Source organism: Chiloscyllium punctatum, chromosome 1, assembly GCF_047496795.1.
Source record: "Chiloscyllium punctatum isolate Juve2018m chromosome 1, sChiPun1.3, whole genome shotgun sequence".
NCBI classification, from domain to species: Eukaryota; Metazoa; Chordata; class Chondrichthyes; order Orectolobiformes; family Hemiscylliidae; genus Chiloscyllium; species Chiloscyllium punctatum.
In genome coordinates, this window is record NC_092739.1 from 168657823 (window position 1) to 168672701 (window position 14879).

Sequence of the window (14879 nt, forward strand, 5' to 3'; positions counted from 1 at the left end):
TTCCACACCCTTACCAATCTCTGCGTAAAGAATCTGCCTCTGACATCTGTCTTAAATCTATCACCCCTCAATGTGTAGTTATGTCCCCTTGAACAAGCTGACGTCATCATCCTAAGAAAAAAACTTTCCCTGTCTACCCTATCTAATCCTCTGATCATCTTGTATGTCTCTATCAAATCCCCTCCTAACCTCCTTCTCTCCAATAAGAACAGACCCAAGTCTCTCAGTCTTTCCTCATAAGATCTTCCCTCCAGATCAGGCAACATCCTGGTAAATCTCCTCTGCACCTTTTCCAATGCTTCCACATCCTTCCCAAAATATGGCGACCAGAACAGTACACGATATTCCAAGTGAGGCCGCACCAGCGTTTTGTATAGTTGCAGCTTGATATTGTGGCTCTGGAACTCAATCCCTCTACCAATGAAACCTAACAGCCTTCTTAACAGCACTATCCACCCGGGTGGCAACTTTCAGGGATCTCTGTACAGGGGACTCCAAGATCCCTCTGCACATCCACACTACCAAGAATCTTTCAATCGACCCAGTACTCTGCCTTCCTGTTATTCTTCCCAAAGTGCATCACCTCACATTTAGCTGCATTGAACTCCATTTGCCACCTCTCAGCCCAGTTCTGCAGTTTATCGAAGTCCCCCTGCAACCTGTAACATTCTTCCACACTGACCACTACTCCACCGACTTTTGCGTCGTCTGCAAATTTACTAATCCATCCACCTATGCCTGCGTCTAAGTCATTTATAAACAGCAGTGGTCCCAAAACAGACCCTTGTGGCACACCACTAGTAACCGGACTCCAAGCTGAATATTTTCCATCAACCACCACTCGCTGCCTTCTTTCAGAAAGCCAGTTTCTAAACCAAACTGCTAAATCACCCTCAATTCCATGCCTCTGCATTTTCTCCAACAGTCTACCATGTGGAACCTTATCAAAGGCTTTACTGAAGTCCATGTATACCACGTCAACTGCCCTACCCTCATCTACATGCTTGGTCACCTTCTCAAAAAACTCAATGAGGTTTGTATGGCACGACCTGCCTTTGACAAAACCATAGGAAAAAGTGAGGACTGCAGATGCTGGAGATCAGAGCTGAAAAATGTGTTGCAGGAAAAGCAACCTGAAGAAGAAGGGCTTATGCCCGAAACATCGATTCTCCTGCTCCTTGGATGCTGCCTGACCTGTTGCACTTTTCCAGCAACACACTTGACAAAACCATTTGACTATCTGAAATCAAATTGTTGTTTGCAAGATGATTATAAATCTTATCTCTTATAATCCTTTCCAAAACCTTTCCTACAACAGAGGTAAGGCTCACTGGTCTATAATTACCTGGGTCATCTCTACTGCCCTTCTTGAACAAGGGCACAACATTTGCAATCCTCCAGTCCTCTGGTACTAAACCTGTAGACAATGATGACTCAAATATCAAAGCCAAAGGCTCTGCTATCTCCTCCCTAGCTTCCCAGAGAATCCTCGGATAAATCCCATCCAGCCCAGGGGACTTGTCTACTTTCACTACTTTCCCCAATTCATCAATCGCATTGCAGCAAATACGTGTAAATGAAACACTCATTATAACAGAATGATCTGTAGAAAAGTACAGCACAGAAACAGGCGATTCGGCCCACATCTGTGTGCTGACCAAGATACCATTCCAAACTAATCCCATCTGCCTATACATGGTCCACGTATTCCCTGTCTGTTCATGTGTCTGTCAAAATTCTCTTAGACGTTACAATTATATCAGCTTCTAGTACCTTCCCTGGCAGTGCATTCCAGGCAACTACCACCTTTTGTGTCAAAAAAACTTCCCTTTCATACCTCCTTTCAACTTTTCCCCACTCACTTTAAGCCCTTTCTTCCTGGTATTTGTCATTTCTGTTCTGGGAAAAAGACTCCAGTGATCCACCCTATCTATGTCTCTCATTATGTTAAATACTTCTATCCCCTCAGCCTCTGAACTGTGGTGAAAACAATCCAAGTTTGTCCAACCTGTCCTGAAAACTATTACCCTCTAATCCAGGCAACATCTTTTTCACCCTCTCCAAATCCTCCACATCCTTCCTATCGTGTCCACACCAGAACTGCACAACAGTGCTCCAAATGTGGCCTAACTAGAGATTCATGCAGCTGCAACATCACTTTTATACTCAGTGCCTTGATCAATGAAGGTAAGCACACCATGGTTTTATTATTCACTCACGGGATGAGGGTGTCACCAGCATTTATTGCCCATCCCTAATGATTAAAAATTAACCACATTGTTGTGAGTCTGGAGATCAGACCAGGTAAGAATGGCAATTTCCTTCCCTAAAGGACATTAGCTAATCAGACGTGTTTCCCCAACAATTGGCAATCAATTCATTGTCATTATTAGGTCCTTGATTTGAGATTCTTTACTGAGTTCACAGTATCTGCTGGGATTTGAACTCAGGATTTCGAAGCTCCTTGGATGCTGCCTGAACTGCTGTGCTCTTCCAGCACCAATAATCCAGAATTTGAACTCAGGACACCAGGACATTACCTGGGTCTCTGAATTAACAGCCCAATGACAATGCCACAAGAAAATCGCTCCATTTGAGAGTACAAGATCATTTTAACGATGAGATAATTAATTGAGAGTAGCCTGCTCCCTGGTTGGTTCCCCAGTATATTGGTCTAACAATCTCTACTACATCCAGTGAACTCTCCCTTGAAGATAGCCTTTCCAGTTTGCTGTGTATGTTAAAATCACCCATTGCTGTACCTTTATTACAATGCACCAATATTTCTTATTTTATACTGTGCCCCACTGCAAGACCACTGCCCCCACCCTGTAGGTTACTTCTCTCCCTTACTTAGATTACTTACTGTGTGGAAACATGCCCTTCGGCCCAGCAAGTCCACACTGACCCTCTGAAGAGCAACCCACCCAGACCCATTCCCCTACATTCACCCCTTCACCTATCACTACGGGTAATTTAGCATGGCCAATTCACCTGACCTGCACATCTTTGTGACTGTGGGAGGAAACCGGAGCACCCGGAGGAAACCCACACAGACACGGGGAGAACGTGCAAACTCCACACAGACAGTCGCCTGAGGCAGGAATTGAACCCGGGTCTCTGGCGCTGTGAGGCAGCAGTGCTAACCACTGTGCCACTGTGCCGCCCTTGCTATTTCTTATTTCTACCCAGACTGTCTCCATGTCTTGATCTCCAGTGCTGATTTCATTTCTCACTACAGAACCAGCTTTACTAACAAAACTACACCCCCTCCTTTTCCTTCCTGCCTATTCTTCTGAAACACTGAGTATATTTGGATATTTAATTGGTCTGTCTCTAATCTATTTGTCTCTGTAATACTGTTAACTCGTTCATTTTATTCTGAATGCTTTGTACAGTCCAGTAGAAAGCTTTTACGTTTGTTTTATTATCAAATTGCCCTATTTCCTGCTAATGATATCACATCAACCACGTGACTCTTATTGAAGAAAGCTCAATCAAATTACTTATACAAATGCTGGTTTTTCTTAATTAATCCACATTTGTCCAAATGACTTAATTCAGTTTTTGTTTCTAAAACCAGCCCTTGCACCAAGATTAATGTGAATAACCCCGTATCACTTTAACTTCTTGTGGTTTCTGTGTTACAGCAGACGGTGGGTGAACACTACAATTGGACCAGAATGTACTGTGTGTTACAGGGAACAAACCTCCGATGTTACTACTCTCCAGAGGAAGTGGAGGCCAAAATGGATGCTGCATTTACCATTGCCATAAACAAGGTATTCTGGAAAGAAATAAGAGAGGAAACCATTTCTGCTGTGCTCCAAGATTATGATCAACTCTGACTATCATTTGGGGAAATTGAGGGAATCGTCACATCAGTTCAAAGCTAGAAGGCTTAGTTTAAGATGACAGGGGAAGATTTAAAAGGGACCTAAGGGGCAACTTTTTCATGTATGGAATAAGCTGCCAGAGGAAGTGGTGGAGGCTGGTATGATTACAACATTTAAAAGGCATCTGGATGGGGACATGAATAGGAAAGGTTTAGAGAGATATGGGCCGGGTGCTGGGAAATGGGACTAGATTAGGTTAGGATATCTGGCCAGCATGGATGAGTTGGACCGAAGAGTCTGTTACCAGAGGAGTACCAATATCCTGTGGTATGGGGGGGGGGGGAGCTATTTGCAAATGCTGGTTGGGAGGGTTTCAATTAATTCAGCATGGAGATGGCAACCTAAATTGTAGATCCAGTATCCAGGAGGTTGAGAGCAGTGAGGTCAGAAATATGGTTTCAAGGTCACAAGAGGGCACTGGCAAGCAGGAAAGTGGTTTGAGGTGTGTCTACTCCAACACCAGGAGCATCAGGAATAAGGTGGGTGAACTTGCAGCATGGTTTGGTACCTGGAATTTCGATGTTCTGGCCATTTCTGAGACATAGACAGAGCGAGGACAGAAATGGTTCTTGCAGGATCCAGAATTTAGATGGTTCAGTAAGAACAGGGAAGGTGGTAAAAGAGGGGGAGCTGTGATTAGATGTGCTCGGTTAGAACATACAATATTACAGCGCAGTACAGGCCCTTCGGCCCTTGATGTTGCGCCGACCTGTGGAACTAATCTGAAGCCCATCTCTCCTACACTATTCCATTATTGTGGTTCTGTTCGCCGAGCTGGGAATTTGTGTTGCAAACATTTCGTCCCCTGTCTAGGTGACATCCTGAGTGCTTGGGAGCCTCCTGCGAAGCGCTTCTGTGCTGTTTCCTCCAGCATTTATAGTGATTTGTACCTGCCGCTTCCGGTTGTCAGCTCCAGTTGTCCGCTGCAGTGGCCGGTATATTGGGTCCAGGTCGATGTGTTTGTTGATAGAGTCTGTGGATGAGTGCCATGCCTCTAGGAATTCCCTGGCTGTTCTCTGTTTGGCTTGCCCTATAATGGTAGCGTTGTCCCAGTCGAATTCATGTTGCTTGTCGTCTGTGTGTGTGGCTACTAAGTATAGCTGGTCGTGTCGTTTCGTGGCTAGTTGGTGTTCGTGTATACGGATCGTTAACTGTCTTCCTGTTTGTCCGATGTAGTGTTTTGTGCAGTCCTTGCATGGGAGTTTGTACACTACATTAGTTTTGCTCATGTTGGGTATCGGGTCCTTTGTTCTGGTGAGTTGTTGTCTGAGCGTAGCTGTTGGTTTGTGTGCTGTTATGAGTCCTAGTGGTCGCAGTAGTCTGGCTGTCAGTTCAGAAATGCTCCTGATGTATGGTAGTGTGGCTAGTCCTTTGGGTTGTGGCATGTCCTCGTTCCGTTGTCTCTCCCTTAGGCATCTGTTGATGAAATTGCGAGGGTATCCGTTTTTGGCGAATACTTTGTAGAGGTGTTCCTCTTCCTCTTTTTGCAGTTCTGGTGTGCTGTAGTGTGTTGTGGCTCTTTTGAATAGTGTCCTGATGCAACTTCGTTTGTGTGTGTTGGGGTGGTTGCTTTCATAGTTTAGGACTTGGTCTGTGTGTGTGGCTTTCCTGTAAACCTTTGTAGTGAATTCTCCGTTTGGTGTTCTCTGTACCATCACGTCTAGGAATGGGAGAAGTTGCATCAAGACACTGTTCAAAAGAGCTATAGTTCGAGTACTTTAGATGGGTCAGCTTTTGTCAAATATGTGCAGGACAGTTTCCTGACACAGTATGTCGACAGGCCAGCAAGGGGCAAGGCCACATTAGGTTTGGTACTGGGTAATGAACCTGGTCAGTTGTAGTAGGCAAGTGAGCACTTTGGTGATGGTGACCACAATTCAGTTACATTTAGATTAGATTAGATTTTCTACAGTGTGGAAACAGGCCCTTCGGCCCAACAAGTCCACACTGACCCTCTGAAAAGTAACCCACCCAGACCCATTTCCCCTCTGACTAACGAACCTAACTCTATGGGCAATTTAACATGGCCAATTCACCTGAGTTGCACATCTTTGGACTGTGGGAGGAAACCCACGCAGATACGGGGAGAACATGCAAACTCCACACAGTCAGTCACCCAAGGCTGGAAACTAACCTGGGACCCTGGTGCTGTGAGGCAGCAGTGCTAACCACTGAGCCACCATGCTGTGTTAGCTTTCACATTGAAATGTGGAGCTTATTCAAGGAACAGCTACTCACCTCTCAACCTTCTTCTCTCTAACGAAAACAACCTCAAGTCCCTCAGCCTTTCCTCGTAAGACCTTCCCCCCCCCCCCCCCCCCCCATACCGGGCAACATCCTAGTAAATCTCCTCTGCACCCTTTCCAAAGCTTCCACATTCTTCTTATAATGTGGTGACCAGAACAGTACACAATACTCCAAGTGTGGCCGTACCAGAGCTTTGTACAGCTGCAACATAAGCTCCTGGTTCCGGAACTCAATTCCCCTATTAATAAAGGCCAAAACACTGTATGCCTTCTTAACAACCCTGTCAACCTGGGTGGCAACTTTCAGGGATCTGTTTACATGGACACCCAGATCTCTCTGCTCATCTGCACTCCCAAGAATCTTACCATTAGCCCAGTATTTTACATTCTGATTACTCTGTCCAAAGTGTATCACATCACACTTGTCCACATTAAACTCCATTTGCCACCTCTCAGCCCAGCTCTGCATCCTATCTATGTCTCTCTGCAACCTACTACATCCTTTGTCACTATCCACAACTCCACCGACCTTAGTGTCATCTGCAAATTTACTAACCCACCCTTCTAAGCCCTCATCCAGGTCATTTATAAAAATGATGAACAGCAGTGGACCCAACACCAACCCTTGCGGTACGCTGTTCGTAACTGGACACCAAGATGCACATGTTCCATCAACTACAACCCTTCAGTTTTCTTTCAGCAAGCCAATTACTGATCCAAACTGCTATGTCTGCCACAATCCCATTCCTCCGCATTTTATATAATAGCCTACTGTGGGGAACCTTATCGAATGCCTTGCTGAAATCCATATACACCACATCAACTGGTTTACTCTCATCTACCTGTTTGGTCACTTTGTCAAAAAAGTCAATAAGATTCGTTAGGTATAACCTACCCTTCACAAAACCGTGCTGACTGTCCTTGATCAGATTATTCTTTTCTAGATGGTTATAAATCCTATCTCTCATAACCTTTTCCAACACTTTACCAACAACTGAAGTGAGACTCACTGGTCTGTAGTTACCATGGTTGTCTCTACGACCCTTTTTGAACAAGGGAACTACATTTGCTATCCTCCAGTCCTCAGGCACTATTCCTGTAGACAATGATGATTTGAAGATCAATGCCAAAGGCTCGGCAATCTCTTCCCTTGATTCCCAGAGGATCCCAGGATAGATCCCACCTGGCCCAGGGGACTTGTCTATTTTCACACTCTGCAGTATTTCTAATACTGGATTAGTGGTGCTGGAAGAGCACAGCAGTTCAGGCAGCATCCAAAGGAGCTTCGAAATCGACGTTTTGGGCAAAAGCCCTTCATCAGGAATAAAGGCAGTGAACCTGAAGCGTGGAGAGATAAGCTAGAGGAGGTATTTCTAATACCTCTTCCTTGTGAACCTCAATCTCTTCTAGTCTAGATGCAAGTATCTCTGTATCTTCCTCGCCAACATTTTCATTTTCTATAGTGAACACTGTCATAAAATGTTTATTTAGTGCTTCACCTACCTCCTCTGACTCCACACACAACTTCCCACTATTATCCTTGATTGGTCCTAATTTAACTCTCTCTTTTATTCTTTTATTCCTGACATACCTATGGAAAGCCTTAGGGTGAACCCTGATCCTATCCACCAACAACGTCTCATGTCTCCTCCTGGCTCTTCTGAGCTCTCTCTTTTTAGGTCTTTCCTGACTTCCTTGTAACCCTCAAGCACCCTGAGTTTTCACATTTTGTCCTAACATAAACCACCGCCTCCTTGACCAGGGATTCCACTTCCTTCGTAAACCCACGGCTCACGTGTTCTATATCTTCCTCCCTGCCAGACAGGTACATACTTATCTAGGACACACAGGAGCTTTTCCTTGAATAAGCTCCACATTTTTAATGTGCTCATCCCCTGCGGTTTCCTTCCCCATTCTACGCTTCCTAAATCTTTCCTAATTGCATCGTAATTTCCCTTCCCCCAGCTGTAACTCTTGCTCGGTGGAGTACACCTATCCCTTTACATCACTAAAGTAAACCTTACAGAATTGTGATCGCTGTCTCCAAAAAGCTCACCTACTTCCAAATCTAACACCTGGCCAGGCTCGTTACCCAGTACTAAATCTAACGTGGCTTCGCCCCTTGTAGGCCTGTCTACATACTGTGTCAGGAAGCCTTCCTGCACACTGGACAAAAACTGATCCATCAATAGTACTCGTACTGTAGTGATCCCAGTCAACTATCCCAGATAGTTGTGGGAAGTTGTGTGTGAATGTTGTGGTTCTGTTCGCTGAGCTGGGAATTTGTGTCGCAGACGTTTCGCCCCCTGTCTAGGTGACATCCTGAGTGCTTATGAGGCCTCCTGTGAAGCGCTTCTGTGCTGTTTCCTCCAGCATTTATAGTGATTTGTACCTGCCGCTTCCGGTTGTCAGTTCCAGCTGTCCGCTGCAGTGGCCGGTATATTGGGTCCAGGTCGATGTGCTTATTGATTGAATCTGTGGATGAGTGCCATGCCTCTAGGAATTCCCTGGCTGTTCTCTGTTTGGCTTGTCCTATAATAGTAGTGTTGTCCCAGTCGAATTCATGTTGCTTGTCATCTGTGTGTGTGGCTACTAAGGATAGCTGGTCGTGTCGTTTCGTGGCTAGTTGGTGTTCATGGATGCGGATCGTTAACTGTCTTCCTGTTTGTCCTGTGTAGTGTTTTGTGCAGTGGAGTCCGACAGGATAGGAGAAGCGCTAAATGAATATTTTTCATCAGTATTCACACTTGAAAAAGACAATGCTGTCAAACAGAATACTGAGATACAGGCTATAGATTAGACTGGATTGAGGTTCACAAGGAGGAGCTGTTAGCAATTCTGGAAAATGTGAAAATAGGTAAATCCCCTGGGCTGGATGGGATTTATCCCAGGATTCTCTGGGAAGCCAGGGAGGAGATTACAGAGCCTTTGGCTTTGATCTTTATGTTGTCATTGTCTACAGGAATAGTGCCAGAAGACTGGAGGATAGGCATATATTGTTCCCTTGTTCAAGAAGGGGAATAGAGACAATTCTGGTAATTATAGACCAGTGAGTCTTTCTTCAGTTGTTGGTAAAGTGTTGGAAAAGGTTACAAGAGATAGGATTTGGAATTATCTAGAAATGAATAAATTGATTAGGGATAGTCAGCACAATTTTGTGAAGGTTATGTTGTGGGTGGCATGATGGCTAAGTGGTTAGCACTGTAGCCTCACAGCGTCAGGGACCTGGGTTTGATTCCAGCCTCAGACGACGGTCTGTGTGGAGTTTGCCCATTTCTCCCTGTGTCTGTGTTTCCTCCAGGTGCTCTTGTTTCCTCCCACAATCCAAATTTGGATTGCCCATTGTGTTCAGGGATGTGTAGGTTAGGGGTAAATGTAGAGTAATGGGGAATGGGTTTGGGTGGAATACTCTTCAGAGGGTCAGTGTGGATTTGTAGGGCCGAAGGACCTGTTTCTATGCTGTAGGGGTTCTACGAAATATGGATTTCACTGAGGCTTTTGGTAAGGTTCCCCGCGGGAGGCGATTGCACAAAATACAGAGACATGGGGTTGAGGGTGATTTCGCAGTTTGGATCAGTAATTGGCGAGCTGGAAGACAGAGGGTGGTGGTTGATGGGAAATGTCCATCCTGGAGTTCAGTTACCAGTGGTGTACCGCAAGGATCTGTTTTGGGGTCCAATGCTGTTTGTCATTTTTATAAATGACCTGGATGAGAGCGTAGATGGATGGGTTAGTAAATTTGCAGATGACACTAAGGTAGGCAGAGTTGTGGATAGTGCTGAAGGATGTTGTGGGTTACACAGGGACATAAATAAGCTGCAGAGCTGGGCTGAGAGGTGGCAAATGGAGTTTAATGCGGACAAGTGTGAGGTGGTTCACTTTGGAAAGATCAACGGGAATAAAGAGTCTGAGGATAATAGTAAGATTCTTGACTTGGAGATGCTGGTGTTGGTCTGCGGTGGACAAAGTTAAAAATCACAGAACATCAGGTGGTTGTGGAGAATCAGATTATTCTCGCACAACTTTATAGCAGAAGTGTTCTGGAAATGTGATACAAAATTCATATGTGGATGAGCAGAGAGATCTCAGTGTCCATGTACATAGATCCCTGAAAGTTGCCACCCAGATCGATCGGGTTGTTAAGAAGGTGTATGTTGTGTTATCTTTTATTGGTAGAGGGATTGAGTTTCGAAGGCATGAGGTTACGCTACAGCTGTACAAAACCCTAGTGCGGCCGCACTTGGAGTATTGTGTACAGTTCTGGTCACCACATTATAAGAAGGATGTGGAAGCTTTGGAAAGAGTTCAGAGAAGATTTACCAGGATGTTGCCTGGTATGGAAGGAAGGTCTTATGAGGAAAGGCTGAGGGATTTGAGGCTTTTTTCGTTAGAGAGAAGAAGGTTGAGAGGTGACTTAATTGAGACATATAAGATAAAATGGGGAGTAGACAGGATGGACAGTGAGAGCCTTTTTCCTTGGATAGTGAAGGCCAGAACAAGGGGATATCACTTTAAATTGAGGGGTGATAGATATAGGACAGATGTCAGAGAGTAGTAGGGGTGTTGCCCTGCCTGTAACAGTAGTAGACTCTGTAGTAGCATTTAAAAAGTCATTGGATAAACATATGGTTGAAACTGGAATATTGTCGGATAGATAGACTTCAGATTGGTCCCACAGATCGACCCAACATTGAGGGCCGAAAGGCCTGTCCTGCGCTGTAATGCTCTATGTTCTATGTCTGTTTCCTTGCTCTACATCTCTATGACTTCATGAGAAATGAATAGGACAATGAAGCAAAAAGAGGATCTTTGAGGGCACTGCTGAGGGATAAGATAGAGTCATAGAGTTGTACAGCATGGAAGCAGACTCTTCGATCCAACTCTTTAAGTTTCACAACATCTTTCCTCTTGCATGGAGACCAGAATTGAATGCAATATTCCAAAAGTGGCCTAACCAATGTCCTGTACAGCTGTAAGATGACTTCTCAGTTCCTATAGCGAATGCATTTACCAATAAAGGCAAGTGTGCCAAACACTAACTTCACCACTGAAAGCACAAATGCAGGAAATCCTAGCAGATCAGGCAGCATCCAGGGAGAGAGAGCAAATGTAACATAACCTAAGAACTGGGAGCAGGAGTAGGCCATTCGGCCCTTCAAGCCTGCTCCATCATTCAATAAGATCATGGCTGATCTTCTCACGGCCTCAGATCCACTGACCCTTAATCACTCTCACTATGACGCTTAATTCCTTTTTTGTTCAAAAAATATCTACCATAGTTTTAAAAATGTTTCCTGAAGTAGTGTTAACTACTTCCCTGGGCATGGAATTCCTTAGATTAACAACCCTCTGGTGAAGAAGTTCCTTCTCAGTTCAGTCCTAAACCTGGTCCCTCTAACCTTGAGACCATGTCCTCTTGTCCTAGTCTCACTCACCAGTGGAAACATCCTCTCTACTTCGATCTTATCCATTCCCTTCATAATTTTATATTTTTTTATAAGATCCCCCTCATTCTTCTAAATCCCAATGAATATAATCCCAATCTCCTCAGCCTGTCTTCATAAACCAACCCCCTCAACTCCAGAATTAACCCAGTGAACCTCCTCTGTACCCTCTCCAGTGCCAGGACGTCCTTTCTCAAGTAAGGAGACCAAGTCTGTACACAGTACTCCAGCTGTGGCCTCACCAGCACCTTGTACAGCTGTAACATTACCATCCTGCTTTTAAAGAACAAAGAAACAAAATTTACAGCCCAGGAACAGATTCCTTCGGCCCTCCAAGGTGATCCAAATCTACTGTCTAAACCTGTCACCCAATTCCTAACCATCTGTATCCCTCTGCTCCCCACCAACTCATGTATCTGTCCCGACGCATCTTAAATGAATCTCCCGTGCCTGCCTCTACCACCTCTGCTGGCAACGCATTCCAGACACCCATCACCCTCTGTGTGAAGTACTTGCTGCGTGTATCCCCCTTAAACTTTCCACCTCTCACCTTGAAAACGTGACCTCTCGTTATGGAATCCTTCACCCTGGGAAAAAGCTTATCTCTATCCCCCTGTCTATACCCTTCATGATTTTGTAGACCTTAGTCAGGTCCTCCCTCAATCTCCTTTTTTCTAATGAAAATAAGCCTAACCTACTCAACCTCCTCTTCATAGCTAGCACCTTCCATACCAGGCAACACCCTCGTAAACCTTCTCTGCACCCTCTCCAAAGCATCCACATCCTTTTGGTAATGTGGTGACCAGAACTGGACACAGTATTCTAAATGCAGCCAAACCAATGTTTTGTAGAAACACTCAATCGTTTTAGCAATGAAGGACAAAATTCCATTTGCTTTCCTAATTACCTGTTATACCTGCAGACCAATGTTCTGCAATTCATGCACAAGGACACCCAGGTCCCTCCCCGTAGCAATATGCTACAACATTTTGCCACTCAAATAATAGTCGTTTTTACTGTTACTCCTTCCGAAACGGATGACTTCACATTTACTAACATTGTATTCCATCTGCCAGACCTTTGCCCACTCACTCAATGTATCTAGGTTCCTCTGTGAAGTTTCCCTGTCCTCTGTACACTTTGCTCTGCCACTCACCTTAGTGTCATCTGCATTCCATCAGGGCTAGGAGACGTATCTATCCTGAACTCCATTAGCTTGCCCAACACTACCTCTTCCGTAATTATGATTGTTCCCAGGTCCTCACCTACCTTACTCTCTCTGTCAATTACTTGAAGCTAATTTTTCAAATCGAGATGGGTCTTATTCAGAGCTGATGTGAAGTCTTCCTCACTATCCTTAGAAACAAAAAAAAATGGGAGATGCTGGATTCCAAAGTAGACAACCAGGAGGCTGGAAGATCACAACAAACCAGGCAGATACAGCAGCTGGGAGAAAGTGAGGACTGCAGATGCTGGAGATCAGAGTCGAGACTGTGATGCTGGAAAAGTGCAGCAGGTCAGGCAGCATCTGAGGAGCAGGAGAATCAATGTTTTGGGTATAAGCTCTTCTTACAGAAGGTGGAGAAGTCAGGCATCACCTTCCCCACCTTCTGATACTTCCTGGCTTGCTGATTTCTTCCAGCCTCCTCCTTCACTATCCCATCTATAAGCAACTCCATTTTCAAGGAACCATGAACCTGCATTCCAAGGTCTCTTTGTTCAGCAATACTTCCCCAGATCTTACCATAAAATGTATAAGGATTGCCCTGATTTACCTTTCCAAAATGCAGCACCTCACATTTATCTAAACTGAACTCCAATTTGATTTGATGTAAATCCTGTTGTAATCTGAGGTAACCTTCTTCGCTGTCCGCTACACCTCCAAGTTTGGTGTCACCTACAAACTTACTAATTATACCTCCTATGTTCAAACCCAAAAGGAACTCTTCATGGGGACCTTGAGTAGGAAGCTGTGTGGGGGTATTGAGAGGAAGTATCGGGTCATCAAGGATAGATGTAGATATAGATCAGTGATAGATATAGGACAAATGTTAGATATAGTTTCTTTACTCAAGAGTAGTGAGAGCTTGGAATGCCCTGCCTGCAACAGTAGTAGATTCACCAACTTTAAGGGCATTTAAGAGGTCATTGGGTAAACATATGGCCTGTACTGCGCTGGAATGTTCTATGTTCTGAGGAAGGATTGAGGTGATATTGAGTAAGAGGACAAGAGAGGAGTCAAGCCTTAACTCAAATAGACTTCACCCTGAGCCAATTATCTCTGTTTTGGGGATAACAATCACATTTGCCAGTGGTTCATCCACAGACCTTCAGCCATTCAGCTCACCTCTTTGACCCAGCATATAGTCCTGATTGGAGTTGGGACAAGAACATTCTGGTCAACACCTTATAAAGGTTCATCTCCCTCCTTACTCTTATTTCTCACATTATTCCAAATGATATTTGGATAATCAAATCCCTCAGCGTCACCAATCTTTGGTTGAGGGGTGTAAAAGGATAGATGATATGGGAAATATAGGACTGGGCACGGTTTCAATGTAAGGATGCTCCTGTTAGAATACATTTTTTAAAAATCTCCGGGACACCCACACCAGCCAACCACACCGCCCCGTGGCCCAACATTTCAACTCCCCCTCCCACTCTGCTGAGGACATGGAGGTCCTGGGCCTCCTTCACCGCCGCTCCCTCACCACCCGATGCCCAGAGGAAGAACTCCTCATCTTCCGCCTCAGGACCCTTCAACCCCAGGGCATCAATGTGGACTTCAACAGTTTCCTTGTTTACCCTCCCCCTCATTATCCCAAACCCGTTCCCTCCGTGACTACCTGGTCAGGTCCACGCCCCGCCCCGCCCCCCCCACAACCCACCCTCTCCCCAGCCACCGCAGGAACTGTAAAACCTGTGCCCACACCTCCTCCCTCCCCTCCATCCAAGGCCCTAAAGGAGCCTTCCACATCCATCAAAGTTTTACCTGCACATCCACCAATATCATTTATTGTGTCCGTTGCTCCCGATGCGGTCTCCTCTACATTGGGGAGACTGGGCGCCTCCTAGCACAGCGCTTTAGGGAACATCTCCGAGACACCCACACCAATCAACCACACCGCCCCGTGGCCCAACATTTCAACTCCCCCTCCCACTCTGCCGAGGACATGGAGGTCCTGGGCCTCCTTCACCGCCGCTCCCTCACCACCAGACGCCTGGAGGAAGAACGTCTCATCTTCCGCCTCGGAACACTTCAACCCCAGGGCATCAATGTGGACTTCAACAGT

The 14879-nt window shown here is 45.3% G+C and overlaps 1 protein-coding gene across 4 annotated transcripts in view; it reads left to right on the forward strand.

Moving 5' to 3' along the window:
* LOC140481781 (rho-related BTB domain-containing protein 1-like) overlaps positions 1–14879 on the forward strand; it is a 742286-nt gene that overhangs the window by 132656 nt on the left and 594751 nt on the right. For 3 of the 4 annotated variants that reach the window (XM_072578316.1, XM_072578319.1, XM_072578389.1), the window contains one exon: positions 3651–3782. In XM_072578316.1, the coding sequence (XP_072434417.1) occupies positions 3651–3782 (132 nt within the window). The remainder of the gene's footprint in view (positions 1–3650; positions 3783–14879) is intronic. The other variant, XM_072578321.1, reaches the window with a different exon arrangement.